Genomic DNA, 14,829 nt, shown 5'->3' with positions numbered 1-14,829 from the left:
TGGGCAAAATGTTATATGAAGAGCAGGAGCGATCTGGAAATCGTAGAAGAGCAAACGAGAGAAAAAAAGTAGGTTGAGGGTTTGGGAGTTTGAGAGATGGGAGAAGGGAAACGAGTTTCTCTGCTACCCCTATATGTTGTGTTTGCTGTAATAGCTTGCGCATCACTTCAGCTATGCGCTTCTGATTCTGTAAGATTTGCACCATTTTCAACCCTTCTCTGTATGATTATTTTTCATTTTTTGTTTTTATGTATTATTTTTGGTTTTCAGATCTTCTACGAGTCTTTCGACGACGATTTTGAAGGGCGTTGGATCGTTTCTGAGAAAGAAGACTATAAAGGTTAGTTTATGGATATGCATTCTGTCCTCTTTGATCTGCTCTTCCACTTCCACCAAATTTAGAATTTTTTTTTCCTTTCGTATATATTTGCTGAATTCTGATCGGTGTTCAAAATTTTTTTTCTAAGATGCTAAAATTACAAAATAAAAAAATAAAAATATCGGGGTCTGAGTTTATCACTCAGCTCATTCAGTTGCGGTTAACAGGTATTGACCATGATTGTTTTATAAGAAAACACATTTGCGCACGTTTAACGTATTAATTGTAATGTTCTAATAATAACCCATTTCCGTCCAAACATGTTTCGGATTAAATACATTATATATTCATGGAGTTTAGTTCAATGTAGAGAAAAAGCAACTTAAACCTTTCAAGGAATTTTGTTTATTTCAATTTAGAGATAACTCTTCCTTTATTTCTCAAAACTAGATAATAATTCTTCTTGTGTGCTGATTTTTGGTTTTATGTATTAATTGTTCGTGCTTGTTGATTGTTCTTACATATATATTAATTAGGATTATTTCCTAAAATCTGCTATCTACTTTTTCTATTGACATATGTCATTGAAAACTAAATCTAACTTGGATGGTAAGTATTTGCATGGCTGACTTCATATGTTCAGATCCCAAACTTCAGTATCAGGTCGAACAGGGATTGCTACTGGGTTCTATACATGTGCATGCACACACGTGTGTCTATCTATGTTTGTTTTTCTATATACCTTTTTCCAGATGATTAGGGATTGGGTTTAATGGGGACAATGCTCGCTGTCCCAGTTTTTTCTACTTCGACAATAGTTTGGCATTATTTATGTGTTTCTATTTTAACAATATTTTTTGGTGTTCACTGCCTTTTCAGAACCTTTAGATATGTTCCACATCTTTAATCCTTCACACACTAGCATTTTCTTGCCTGATTTAATTTAATTCATTTCCTTTTTGAGCTTGCACATTTGTGTTAATTTGCTTCTGGGGTTTTAGGTGTATGGAAACATGCAAAGAGTGACGGACATGAGGATCATGGGCTTCTTGTGAGTGAGAAAGCTAGGAAGTATGCTATAGTGAAAGAGCTTGATGAGGCAGTGAGTCTAAAGGATGGAACTGCTGTTCTCCAGTTTGAGACTAGGCTCCAGAATGGGCTTGAGTGTGGTGGTGCATATCTAAAATATCTTCGACCTCAGGATGCTACATGGAAATCCAAAGAATTTGACAATGAATCTCCCTATTCTATCATGTTTGGACCTGACAAATGTGGGTCTACAAACAAGGTGCACTTTATCGTAAAGCATAAGAACCCGAAGAGTGGGGAATACATTGAACACCATCTCAAGTATCCACCCTCTGTTCCATCTGACAAATTATCTCATGTCTATACTGCGATTTTGAAGCCTGATCATGAGGTGCGAATTCTGATTGATGGTGAGGAAAAGAAGAAGGCAAATTTCCTCTCATCTGAAGATTTTGAGCCTCCATTTATCCCTGCTAAGACCATTCCTGACCCAGATGATAAGAAACCAGAGGATTGGGATGAGAGGCCAAAAATTCCAGACCCCAATGCGGTAAAGCCTGATGACTGGGATGAGGATGCACCCATGGAAATTGAAGATGAAGAAGCAGTAAAACCTGAAGGATGGTTGGATGATGAACCTGAGGAGATAGATGATCCCGAAGCCTCCAAACCAGAAGATTGGGATGATGAGGAGGATGGTGAATGGGAGGCACCAAAGATAGATAACCCAAAGTGTGAGATTGCACCTGGTTGTGGTGAATGGAAGAAGCCATTGAAGAGGAATCCAGCTTACAAGGGGAAATGGCATGCCCCTCTTATTGACAACCCCAATTACAAGGGTATTTGGAAGCCTCAGCAGATTCCAAACCCTGACTATTTTGAACTTGATCATCCTGACATTGAGCCTGTTGCTGCCATTGGCATTGAGATTTGGACAATGCAGGATGGTATATTGTTTGACAATATTTTGATAACTAGTGATGAGAAGACTGCAGAATCATATCGGGAGACCACATGGAAGCCAAAATTTGAAGTTGAGAAAGAGAAACAGAAAGCTGAGGATGCAGCTGCTGGTTTTGATGTTCCCTCAGGCTTCCAGGTAATGGATGGCACACATTTTTTTTCCTGTGCTTGTTATCTGATTGTTTCTATTTATAATCTAAGTGTTTGATTAATTCTTGCAGAAGAAGGTATTTGACCTCCTCTACAAGATTGCGGATATTTCCTTCTTAAATGCATATAAACCCAAGCTTTTGGTAAGTTATTAGGACATCATCTCCCCTTTTCTGCAAATTGTGGGTGTTTTTGGGAAAATATCTTGAAATCTGAGCTCATTTGACAGGATCTAATTGAGAAGGGAGAGAAACAACCAAACCTCACGATTGGAATCCTTGTCTCCATTGTCATCGTTTTCTTGACTATTATCTTTAAGATCATTTTTGGTGGGAAGAAGCCGGTGAGTTTGAACTTTCTATCATTGTACCATCCATTGATGATTTATTTGAGCTTTCAAAGCTTCCATGGGAGCTCATGAAGATATCAGTTCACTTTGTCCTTATTATATGTGTTGCGTCACCACAGGTGAAAATCACCAGGCAAACAAATAACTCAACAGTTGCTGAGACATCAAATGATCAAGGAAGCAGCAGAGAGAAAGAAGAAGAGAATGAGGAGGAAGATACTAATGCTCCTCCTCGAAAGAGGTCTACGAGGCGCGAAAATTGATTTAAAAGGAAAAAATTAGGACAAGAGGATATTATTTTCTCACTTTTGGTAAATTTTGGGATAGTAGGCTTTACTGGCTGAACATCTTGTTTGTGATTTTTGTTAAGCTTTTATTTTGGAATGTTACATGAATTAGAGTGTAAATGAAATGACCCATCAGCAGGCTGATGCCATGATCATTGTTCTTTTCCGCCTGAACCAGGCCTTTTCAATTCAGATGTTTGAGTTTCACAAAAGGAAGACCTTGTCACTATGCTGGAAGTTGGAAGAACTTAAATTATGAATCTTTTAATCTTTGATAACAGAAGGGTGTACCTTTTATCCAGGAGCATAGACTTATTTTATTTTGAATTTTTACCTTTGGTTGTTATTCGTTTCCAGTTTTGGATTTAACTGAAGTTTCCAATTCCAGCCTCCTAAGGTGGAATTGTTATTCTCTGCAATTGGCTTCCATATCTTCATTTCAGTTGTTACTGAATAGAAAATGTACACTCTTTATCATTACTACACCCTGTTCGGTGTGTAACTGATGTAAAACTATTCTCAAGCCCTTGACAGGAAGTGGCTCTTCTCCTTCTCAGATAAAAACTCAACAAGCAGTGATAAGCTTACTATGTGTATTGGGGAAGTTCTATAGTCAAATAAACAACTTGGATGGAAGATATAATGTCAAATTGTGGTAGCTTTAGATTTATCTACCTGAATGCCTGCCTGGCTGAATTCATATCCTAGAAGGATTTCTCAGTCATGATGTAGTGTTGATCTTTCAGGGTGGTTAGTTAAGGTCTCAAATGTTGAAGTGGTTTGGTGACGCATAGTAAAATAGCATCAATATATACCACAACTAACTTTCACTTGAAGTGGTAAACTAACTTTCCCTTGTATGCTTTAGAACATAGTTTACCACATGCATACAAGTGTTAGGTTCAATTGACAAATCAAAGGGCATAACTAACCACTCATCAGACTCCAACTATCATTTTTCTTTGGCACTGAAGGTGCTAATATAGCTGAATCGCTCAAACTCTCCTCCTTCATGCATCCCTTTTTAGAGACGCGTTGTTTTTTCTTCTTTAATTCTTCATACTCTTGTCGGCTCCTCCTTGGGTAGGCTGGCTCCAAGTATCCAGTGTATACAGTTTCGTATCTTGAATTGATGGCTAAGTGGAGGATAATAAGTCATAAAAAATTACATCCTTGAACTCCTCCGGTAATGCCTAAGTTTCTGTTCTTAAGATCATAAAACAGAAAACAATTATCAAATGTGTTTTTTTATTTTGGAGAACAAAAAATTGTTCTAAAAAATAGTTCTCAAACAGACCGTAAGGATCTATATGACACGATTCAATACTATTCCTTTCCATAACCCATTTTCTTTTCTTTCAATATCAAGTTTTCCTATTGGGATAAAAAAATTAATACTTAACCCTAGTATATAGGTTTGGGTTTAAATTAATGCTTAGACTCAAGATTATCTTCTTATCATCCTTACAGATGTATGTTTTTCTCCAACCATAATGTACCACCTTGATATCATACGCCATGGTCTACCAAATGATAAATGGGATGCATCCACGTTACTGTTACACCAAAACTTCATCTAATATAGTAAGCAAATATAGTTTAAATAGTACCTCATTTGCCACGCAAAACCAAGAAAGCTTTTATGGACCTCGTTTGTTTCCCGATACAACAATATCATCTTCCTTACCCATAGGCTCATTTGAGTTATCATATTCAGCTTGATTCCCCTTCTGCTATCATTTCTTCATCCTCATGTTTTTCAATCGTAAGTTTCTTAGAAATGTTGATTTGAATATATTACACTCGCTCCTTCGCCTTCCATGCATATGAGACTTGTTTGTGTAAGCTACTATTTGGAGTAGTTTAAATTTTAACAAATTCCCCATCGCTTAGCCTAACTTGGGTCTTCGCGTATGTAGTCTTAAGCTTGTACATTTTATTGATACGAGGTCAACTGAGATCAGATCCTCCCTTTGTTGTGCCACTGGAAGCTCCTGCTTAGCAACTTGAGGTTGGGCAAGCTATTCCCATGCATAAAGGATGTCCAGATAGATTGTCCGGGCATGCTCCTCCAAAGCTTAAGTTAGACACAGGTGGGTTTGAACTTTTATAGAGGATAGTGAAGGTGTTAGTCCTTGCTCGCGTACCTGGCTTATGCTTAGGAAGACCTTTTATAGTGCTTAGGAGGGAGTCACTATAGTGTTGAGTTGGCACTTTGACTTTTACTGCAATGATGGTTATCCTACATATGGTAGGGCAATCATTGCAGTTTAGGGTGGCTAGTTGGTGTCATTAGATGGTGTGTCATGATGTATTTGACCGTCACTTCAACTGTTGGAGGTATGAGGCAGTGTGTGATAATCTTCTGACATGGATGTGAAGATTGGGAAAGGTCCCATCAACCATACTTATGTCAGGAAAGAATGATTACAGGAAAGAATCGAAAGTTATCCGGAAAATGTTGCCAGCTTGGGGAGTTTAGTGTTGCTAGTTGCAAACCCATATGGCCCTAATGGGAAGCTCTGGATACTATGGTGACCATCCGGACAATACTAAGAAGAGCACCACGTGGACCAACATGTAAATTAACACGTGAGGGAAGGTTTCCACAATGGCCCCTTTTAACACGAGTGCCTCTGTTCGGACAAAGGTGGATGGGTAAAAAAAAAAATGTCCCTTGGAGCTCCCCAGTGTGCGTAGGACACATGTCGATCAGGAATTAAATGAGGGTTGTTTTTATCGAGGACGCCATTAGGCGGCATGTAGCTTCAATGCGCGTTCCCAAACGGCCTGCATTTCAAGATCTCTAGGGTTTTGGTCCCCTATAAATAGGGGACTCCAGATCCCTTAGGGTATCTTTTTGGACGTCTCTGCATTCGGGGTTCTTCTTTTTCCTTTTTTCTCCTATGTTTTTTCTACTGTAACTTCAGTTTCTACCATTTCTTCTACCGCTCTGTCGCTTATCTTTTCTGGCGTCTTTACTATCTTTCTTAGTCCCACCTTTGGCGAGTGTCGTTTTCTGCTCTCGAGAGCTCTTTTAGACCTTGGTAAGCCCCTTCTTCTTCCTTCATTTGGTTTCTTTTTCTCGTTTCTATTTACTTGGTTGGTTTGTTTGCTACTTTGGGACCGTTCCTACATTTTTGGGCCTTTCTGGGTATGAAGTGGGCATTGTGAGGTCCATAATGTGAGGTTTTTGGAGCTTACTCGAAAGAAGCACTTGCCATTGAGGGAAATTAGTAGCATTTGGTAGGACTAGGGTTTGCTTACTTTTTATTTGCTCTTTGAGGGGTGTACACTGGCCTTTTGGCTTGAAGTCACTGCAAGAACATGGTTGAGTGAAATCTTGGTCAAGGCTTGCTTTACGAGCTGGGTCAAGTGTTTCACCTAAATGTGGGTTTTAGGCTTAGGTAGGCTAGTTGATGTACATCTGAGGTACTATTTGTTGGCAAAAGGGCGGAGCAACTGGTTTATAACAATTGGTCGTTATGCCGCGCAAGTCTCACGCAACCCATTGCTTCATCATGTCGATAAGAGTAGATGTGACTTCTACTAGCGTGGTTGGTAAGGACAAAAAAGGGTCGGATAAGAGTAGGTGCCGACCGTACCTGTTCGAAAAAGCCTACTGAACTCCTTACTAAACAGGAGTTCCGGGAGCATTTTCTCATTCCGAACAACATCTTCGTACACTTGGTGGATGGTGTTCCTACATCTACTGAGAAGGAGTTTCCCAATGCCATCTTCTTTAACAATGAGCAATTCAACGCGGGGTTTCGCCTTCCCCTTCCTTCATTCTTCAAACAGTTCCTCCATTATACCAAAATCCCTCTCGCTTTCATTCATCTGAATGTTGTAAGGGTACTGATGGGATGCAGCATCCTGGACATGCTTTTTCATCTGGACCTCTCCTTGTTAGAGGTCCTCTTCATCTACACAATCAAGATGTGTGAGAAAGGTATCTTCAGCCTGCCCGCTTAGATCCCTTCTCTCCAATTGGCAATAGGGCTACCAAACTCTAACAAGGGTGGTGCTAAGGGACACATCCTTGTTCGAGGCCCGTGGACTGGTTTAGTTGAACATCCGAATCGGGACTTTCGCTCACGTCACACATTGAGTATTTCGGGTAGAATTGACTCATTGTTTTCTCTTTGTAGTTTACTAGTTGTAGTTTTGGTACTAACATTCTTGTTTTGTGTGACACATGCAAGAAAATAAGAGGTTGGCTAGTGGAGTAGGTGAAGAAGGCCTCTTTTGACCATCTCAACAAGCTATTTATCATTTCTATGAACGAAAGCAATCATTAAACCCTCATAACGGATCAGAATCTGTTGGCAGTTGTCCAGGAGCCTTAACCGTACGTCCTCCCCATCATTTCCCGCTCGCTCCCTAAGGTTCTGGTGCTCGGGAGCATCACATGCTGAAAGATCTTCTATTCTACGAAGTTACGCGTGAGGCAGACGTTAAGGCACGTCAGGGCCGTCTTGACCAGAGGAAGAAGAAAAGGCAAGAGGGGACGTTAAAGCAAGCCCCGGGTGGAAACCGTTCGGCCGCTACTTCTACTGTCCGCCCTTCAGCTAAAAAGAAGTTCACTGCTAAGGCTACTAAGAAGGCGCCTGCTCCGGCACCCGTGTCTTCGTCTGCTTTGACTTCCTTTGCATCTGCTTCCTGCTTCCATGACTAGCATTATCCCAAACTCAAAGGCTGACTTGAACTTTTCGGGAGTTGAGCCGGACATAGAGGTTGAGCCTATGGTGCCCCACATCATCCACAAGCCAAAGAGAGAGGAGGAAGGTATGGCAGTGAACCCTCGAGAGGGGTTCAAGGAGAGGTAGTGCAAGCACCTCTCAGAATCTATTGCAGTCATTCCACTCCTTGCCAAAAGATCCTGCACGGAGAAACCTCGTGTTGTGCCTATTTCGGATACTCCTTCGGCACCCATGGCCCCTTTTGATGTAGTCAAGCCTAGTAATGTGCCGGCCGTGAGACCTCCTGCTAAGATCATGATGAAAATGAAGTCCCTCGCGCTCCTAGCTGGGAAGAAATAGCGAGACTGTTGAAGCAGGTTTCCTACTTCACTGAGGCCAAGCCTCTTTCTATTGACATGTCGGACTTCTTCCCGCTCACTAAGCGGATTTCGATGGACTTAGACAACAATCCCCCCATTAATGTTGATGCTCGGATTCCATATGGTACCCCAAAATCCATCGTCTCCCGCATTCAGCCAATGCATGGCTACACAACTCACGAGATGACGGAAGTGGTAAGTTTTGCTCTCATCCTTAGTTTTAGTTTTCTTAGTCTTTGATTTCTGACACTTGCTCTAATGTCGCCTATAGATAGTGGTCGGTGTCTACAACCAATGAGGCAGCATACTTCGCTTTTTAAGTGCCTGGAGGTCGTTGAGGTTATGAGGACGTTTGTTACTCAACAGACAGTTGGCAGTGAAGAGTTGTGCTCTAGGCTAGCACAGGTGGAGGGCGATCTTGCTACCGCTCAGAAGGCTGCTGAGGACAGAGCCGAATGGCTGAGGAAGGGGGAGGAGGAAATGGAGGCAACCAAGGTTGAGGCGCATCGGTTGAAAGATGAGGGGGAGACTGTAGAAACCAAGTGCAGAAAAACTGAACAATAGAATGAACGGCTAAGGAAATAGTTGGAGGATCTTTGGGTGGGGTTCGTTGCCCAGAAGAAGGAGTTGGAGGATGAATACCAAAAACAAGTTGATGACATGTTCTTCTTTGGTTATCAATGTTGTATGATGAGGATGCAACACCCGATGACTTTGCCCAAGGAAATGGAGTTCTTTCTATAGCTGACCTCTCTATTGGGCAGTTATTTGTATTTCTTTTTTCTTCCATCATTCCGACCGGATTTGGCCTTGTGGGGAACAATTTTACATTTAATGAATACTTGTTTATTTCTTCTTTTGTTTTTGTCGCACACTTTTCTTTCCTCAAGACAAACTTACTGATAATATCACTTTAAGTTAGACACATTCTAGGGATGGAGCAGGGGCACTCCGTCTAGAGTTTGCAGGTGGTATGCCATTGAGTCTCCAGCCTTAGCCACAACATAGGGTCCTTTCCAATTCGCTTGGAGTTTTCCAACCCCATTTTCAATCGTGTTTTCAAAGACTCTTCTGATGACTAAATTCCCGACTCTAAACACACGTGGTCCGGCCTTTTTATTATAGTGAGCGATGACCCTTTGTTGGTAGAATGCCATCCAGATGACTATGTTTCCTTTTTCTTCGTCTGCCCAATCCAGTTGTCTTTCAAGCTTTTGATTCTCATTTCTTTGACCTTAGGCAACTGTCTTGGTTGTAGGCATGCCCATCTTAGTCGAGATGATTGCCTCCATTCCATAAACAAGAGCAAAATGGGTGTTTCCAGTAGGTCGTCCAGGAGTCGTCCGGTAGGCCCATAGGACCCTGGGTAGCTCATTCACCCACTTTCTTTTGGCTTCCTCCAACCTTTTCTTAAGCGCACTAAGCAGGGTTTTATTTGTTGTCTCCGCTTGTCTATTGCTTTGGGGATAACGGGGTGTGGAATACAGATTCTTAATTTTTAACACTAAGCAAAAGGTTTTGAAGGCAATGTTATCAAATTGTGGCCCGTTATCTGCTATAATAGCATGCGGGATCCCGAATCGGCAAACGATGTTTTTCCAGACGAACTTGGAGACATCCTTGTCTTTGATGTTGGCATAGAATTCTACCTCTACCCATTTGATGAAATAATTAGTAGCTATGAGTAGAAACTTTTTCTGTGCGGCTGCGACGGGTAGGGGGCCAATTATATCCATCCCACACAATGCGAACAACCAAGGACTCGTGACCTGATTGAGGACCTCGAAGGGCATATGAGGTATGGGAGTGTATATTTGGCATCTATCACATCTTTTATCATAGTTTTCAACATCCTGTCTCATGGTGGGCCAATAGTACCCCTGTGAGTGAGCGTGATGTGCTAAGGTACGCCTATCTGCATGATTGCCACACACACTTTCATGGAGTTTAGCCAAGACATACTGTGCATCTGGATCATTCAAACATTTGAGGTACAACCCCCCCCCCCCCCCCCCAAAAGATCGTCTGTAGAGACTGTCCTCGATTAGAGTAAAGAGGGCAGCCTATACCCGAGTTTTATGGGCCTGCTTTTCTTCTTCAGATAGCTCTCCTATCCGAATGTATGCCTCAATTCTGCGCATCTAGTTGGTGTTTTCCTCACTGGTGCTACATACTGATGTCGCTACGATCGAGGATGTGGTTTGGAGGTAAATGGGCAGTAATACTGCCTCCTTTATAGGGAGAGTGGCAGATATCTCGATCAAGGTGTCAACCTTCATTTTTTTGTTCATGACACTCTCTCAACGGCCTACTCGCTTAGTTTTGCTAAGTTAGCTTGAACCCGTACGAGGTAGTGAGCCATGTGTTCGTCCTTGGCTTCGTATTCTCCCTGAATTTGCCCAATGACCAGTTAGGAATCGTTGCATATCCTCACTTTAGTTGTTGCTAAAGTAAGGGCAAGGTCCAACCCGGTTAGGATTGCTTCATATTCAGCTTCATTGTTGGAGGCAAGGAAACCAAGTCGGATAGCCTGTTCTAGTTGCTTCCTGGTTGGTGACTGTAAGACAAGGCCTATCCTGGAACTTGAGGCCTTGGACGCTCCGTCCACATGAAGAACCCACTACCTTTCTTCAAGGGATTCTACGAGGTGAGATGGTTGTTGGGGGACCTCAATTATAAAGTTAGCCATGACCTACCTTTTCATCGCTAGTCTAGGCTGGCATTTGATTTCGTACTCACTTAACTCTATGACCCACCTTAGCATTCTCCCGGATATGTCTGGTTTATGCAAAATGCTTATGAGTGGTTGGTTCATGAGTATAGTCGCTTGATGGGCTTGAAAGTACGGGCAGAGCTTCTGAGCGGTGCTTTTCAAAGCTAAGGTCGTCTGCTCCATTTTGGAATATCGGGTCTCTGCATCAACCATTGCTTTGCTTACGTAGTAGATAGACCTTTGTTCTTTTTATTTCAAGTGACGAAATAGAATAGCATTGACCGCACAGTCAGACACTACTAAATACATGTAGAGTTGTTCACGATGTTCTGGGCTGCTTAGAATGGGCGGTTGAGTGAAAGAGTGTTTGATTCCTTTGAATGCCTGCTCACAATTATCCATTCATCCGGTAGTGTTTTCCCCATTTAGTATGAGAAAGAAGGGTCTTAGCTTATTTGTGAATTGGGCTATGAAGCGCCCTAGTGGTGCTAGGCGGCCCGTGAGGCGCTGCAATTCCTTCTTGTTATTTGGGGGAAGCGTCTCCATGACAACTCTTATTTGGTCCGGATTGACTTATATTCCTATTTGGGTTACCATAAATCCCATAAATTTTCCTGCGCTGACACCAAAGGCGCATTTGGTCAAATTGAGCTTCATGTTGTACGCTCATATAAGGCGAAACGTTTCTTCTAAGTGCAAAGTGTGTTCGCTCTTGGTTTTGCTCTTTACCACAATATCATCAATGTAGACTTCCACGACCTGGCCAATTAGAGGTTTGAATATTTTTTTCATGAGCCTTTGATAGGTGGTTCAAATATTCTTAAGCCCAAATGGCATGATTTTGTAGCAGTACAACTCGTGCGGTGTGACGAATGCGGTTTTCTCTTCATCTGGCTGAAACATAGGGATCCGAAAAACGCATTTATGAAAAAAAAAAATATTTTGTGTCCGGCAGTGGAGTCAACAATCTGATATATTTGAGGCAAAGAGAAACTATCTTTTGGGCAAACATCGGTTTAGATTGGTGTAATCAACACAGACTCGCCACTTTCCTCTTTTTTTTTTTTTTTTGGAACAACCACTACATTCGCCAGCCAATCCGGATACTCCACTTCCCTAATAAATTCGGCTGCCAACAACTTGTCTATCTCGGATTGGATGATTTTTTGCCTATCCAGGTGGAAACGTCGAACCTTCTGGCGGATGGGTCTCAAGGAAAGTGTAATATTAAGCCGATGTGAGGCTATTGAGGGATGAATTTCGGGCATATCGGAATGAGTCCATGCGAAGACATCTTTGTTTTGATGAAACATGTTTTCAAGTATTTTTAACTCTTCCAGCGTTATGAGGGAATCGGTGTAGGTAACATGATCGTTGTTTCCTGAAAGACACAAAAGTTAGAAGGGATAACCTTCATGTTGTGAAGCCATGTGCGTCCCATGATGGCGTTGAAGGGGGACAAGTCTTCTACCATAGAGAACTGCACATTTTGGATAACTAGTCCAGCCTGGACAGGTAGCACGACGTCTCCTAGAGAAGTTGAGGCTCTGTTGAATCCAGATAGTATCCGTATGGGATTCTCTAGAGTAGATGGTGGGAATCCCATCTGTTTGTATGCTGACATCTGCAATAGGTCAGTTGAGCTGCTTGGATTGATTAAAATTTGTCTCACATCAAAATCATTTATCCCCAATGTCAGGATTAGGGCTTCTTCATGTGGCTATAATACCTGGTTGGGGTCTATTAGAGGTAATGTGATTGTCTCATCCACTAGGCATGCACCATCGCTTGGCAAACTGTGCTGGATGGAGTCGACCTATTCTCTTACGAAGGTTTTTCGAAGCAGTCTTTGCCTTTTTCTTTTGGAGTTGTATTTTTCATCAACGAAACCCCCATGGATGTAGTTGATGACAACTCTAGGAGCTGCTAAGGTTGTGGGCAATTGGCTGGCCAAATTTCGGGTTGTTTCCCTTTGTGTTCCATTAGAGCAGATGTACTGTTTTAGGTGTCCAACCTTGATTAGCCTCTCTACCAAGTAGTGGAGACTTCTACACTGCTCCGTGGTGTGGCTATGATCTTTATGATAGGCACACTTCCTGTTTCGATCTCATTTTTCAGATATGTCTTAATTGGTTCTAGCCACCTGAAATCGGACAGATCTCGGATCATGGAAAGAGTTTGTCATATGAGATGCTGAAGGGGGTTAGGTCAGTTTGGTTGGGTTACTGTTGTCCGTTCCGTCCCTTGTTGGCTTGCCTTAGCTGGTTTGAGGACTTAGAGCTTCCGGCATAATGGTTTCTAGCAAGTCGACTAGTAACCAGGACCTATTAGGTGGTCACACAGACGTCGTCTTCGAGTATGGAGTATTTTTTTGCTCGTTTGAACAGGTCATCCATCATTGCGGGCGGTTTTCTAGTGAGAGATTCAAAGAAAGGTGTTCTGGGACAAATGCTTATTTTAAAGATTTGCAAGATGGCATCCATACTGCACGATTCTACTTGGAGCACAGTCTGCCCGAACCATTGCATGAACTCTCTCATAGATTCATTTTCTTGCATCTTTATGTTTTGTAGGGTACTTATGTTCTGCTTGTATCGTGCTGAACATAGATAGTGTCCCACAAAGGCCTCTGATAAGTCCCGAAAATTACTCACGGAGTTCTTTGGGAGACAGTGGAACCATGATAGAGCATGCTCGTGTAGGCTGACTGGAAAGACCTTGCATAACAGCGTGTCATTCCCTATGTCGAAGGTCATAAGTTGCCTGTAATGCATAATGTGATCAAACGGATCACTTGTTACGTCATATGTCATGAATTTCGGCACTATGAATCATCTTGAGGGCTCGTAGTCGATGATGTAAGGGCTGAAAGGTGTGGAGAGCATGTCATCCAACTGCCTGCTAATAGAGCCAGGCAGACCTTGTTCTGTCAAAGGTCCGACATGTGGTTGTATTGGTGTATGGGGAGGCCAGTTTGGCATCATCATTGCAGCCGAGGAACCATGGTAGATCTCTTGGGACGTTGCTACAGGTGGTCTCCCTTCCACGCCAAGTGTTTGAGGCCCCAACCGTGCATCCATTGCATCAGATAGTTGCGACCTCTTGTCGCGTCTCTTTGTTCTTGAGATGCTGGTAGAGTCAGAGCTTTCATCCAGGAACGTTGGGCAAGCTAGTGGAACCTTCTCTTCAGGCCACACCTCCTGACTACCAGATGGGAACTTCGCATTTCTGGGAAAGGACACCTCTTCATTTTGTTTGGAGTTTGTTCGTTGGCTTTTGGCTTGTCGACTACAAGAAGGGCCTAATGAAGATACCTGGATACACAACACGTCATTCTTTTCTCGAAGTCTCTTTGTCTTGTGGAGTAGGGCTTGTATTTTTCGTTCACTCTCTTGTTGGCGTATCTCCAATTTTTCACGCTAGTCGAAGTAGCCTTCGCTACCCATGGCTGACAATCGGCTTCTCGAGGGCATTGACATCCTTAATTTGTTCTCATAGACGATGCCAATGTTGATACGAGGTCAACTGGAGTCAGATCATCCCCTTGTTATGCCACTAGAAGTTCCTGCTTAGCAACTTGAGGTTGGGCAAGCTATTCCCCTACACAAAGGATGTCCGGACGGATTTTCTGGGCCCCCCCCCCTTCGAAGCTTAAGTTAGACACAGGTGGGTTTGAATTTTTAAAGAGGAGAGTGAAAGTGTTAGTCCTTGCTCGTGTACTTGGGTTATGCTTGGGAGGACCTTTTATAGTGCTTAGAAGGGAGTCACTATAGTGTTGAGTTAGCACTTTGACTTTTACTGCAATGATGACTATCCTGCAAATGGTAGGGCAATCATTGCAGTTTAGGGCGGCTAGTTGGTGTCGTTAGATGGTGTGTCATGATGTATTTGTCCGTTGCTTCAACCTGCTGGAGGTATGGGGCAGTGTGTGATAATCTTCTGACATGGATGTGAAGA

At 42.4% G+C, this 14,829-nt stretch overlaps 1 protein-coding gene across 1 annotated transcript; it reads left to right on the top strand.

Moving 5' to 3' along the window:
- On the top strand, positions 1-3,309 carry LOC100259611 (calnexin homolog). The gene is made up of 6 exons (XM_002277630.5): positions 1-189; positions 271-340; positions 1,321-2,447; positions 2,533-2,604; positions 2,691-2,804; positions 2,930-3,309. Exons 1-6 carry the CDS (start codon positions 97-99, stop codon positions 3,071-3,073), a joined length of 1,620 nt encoding a protein of 539 aa, XP_002277666.1. The 5' UTR covers positions 1-96; the 3' UTR covers positions 3,074-3,309.
- Positions 3,310-14,829: the final 11,520 nt, after the last annotated feature.

This window comes from Vitis vinifera, chromosome 17 (genome assembly GCF_030704535.1).
Source record: "Vitis vinifera cultivar Pinot Noir 40024 chromosome 17, ASM3070453v1".
Lineage (NCBI taxonomy): Eukaryota > Viridiplantae > Streptophyta > Magnoliopsida > Vitales > Vitaceae > Vitis > Vitis vinifera.
The sequence above is the reverse complement of the archived record's forward strand: the minus strand, read 5'-3'. Positions and strand labels throughout refer to the sequence as shown.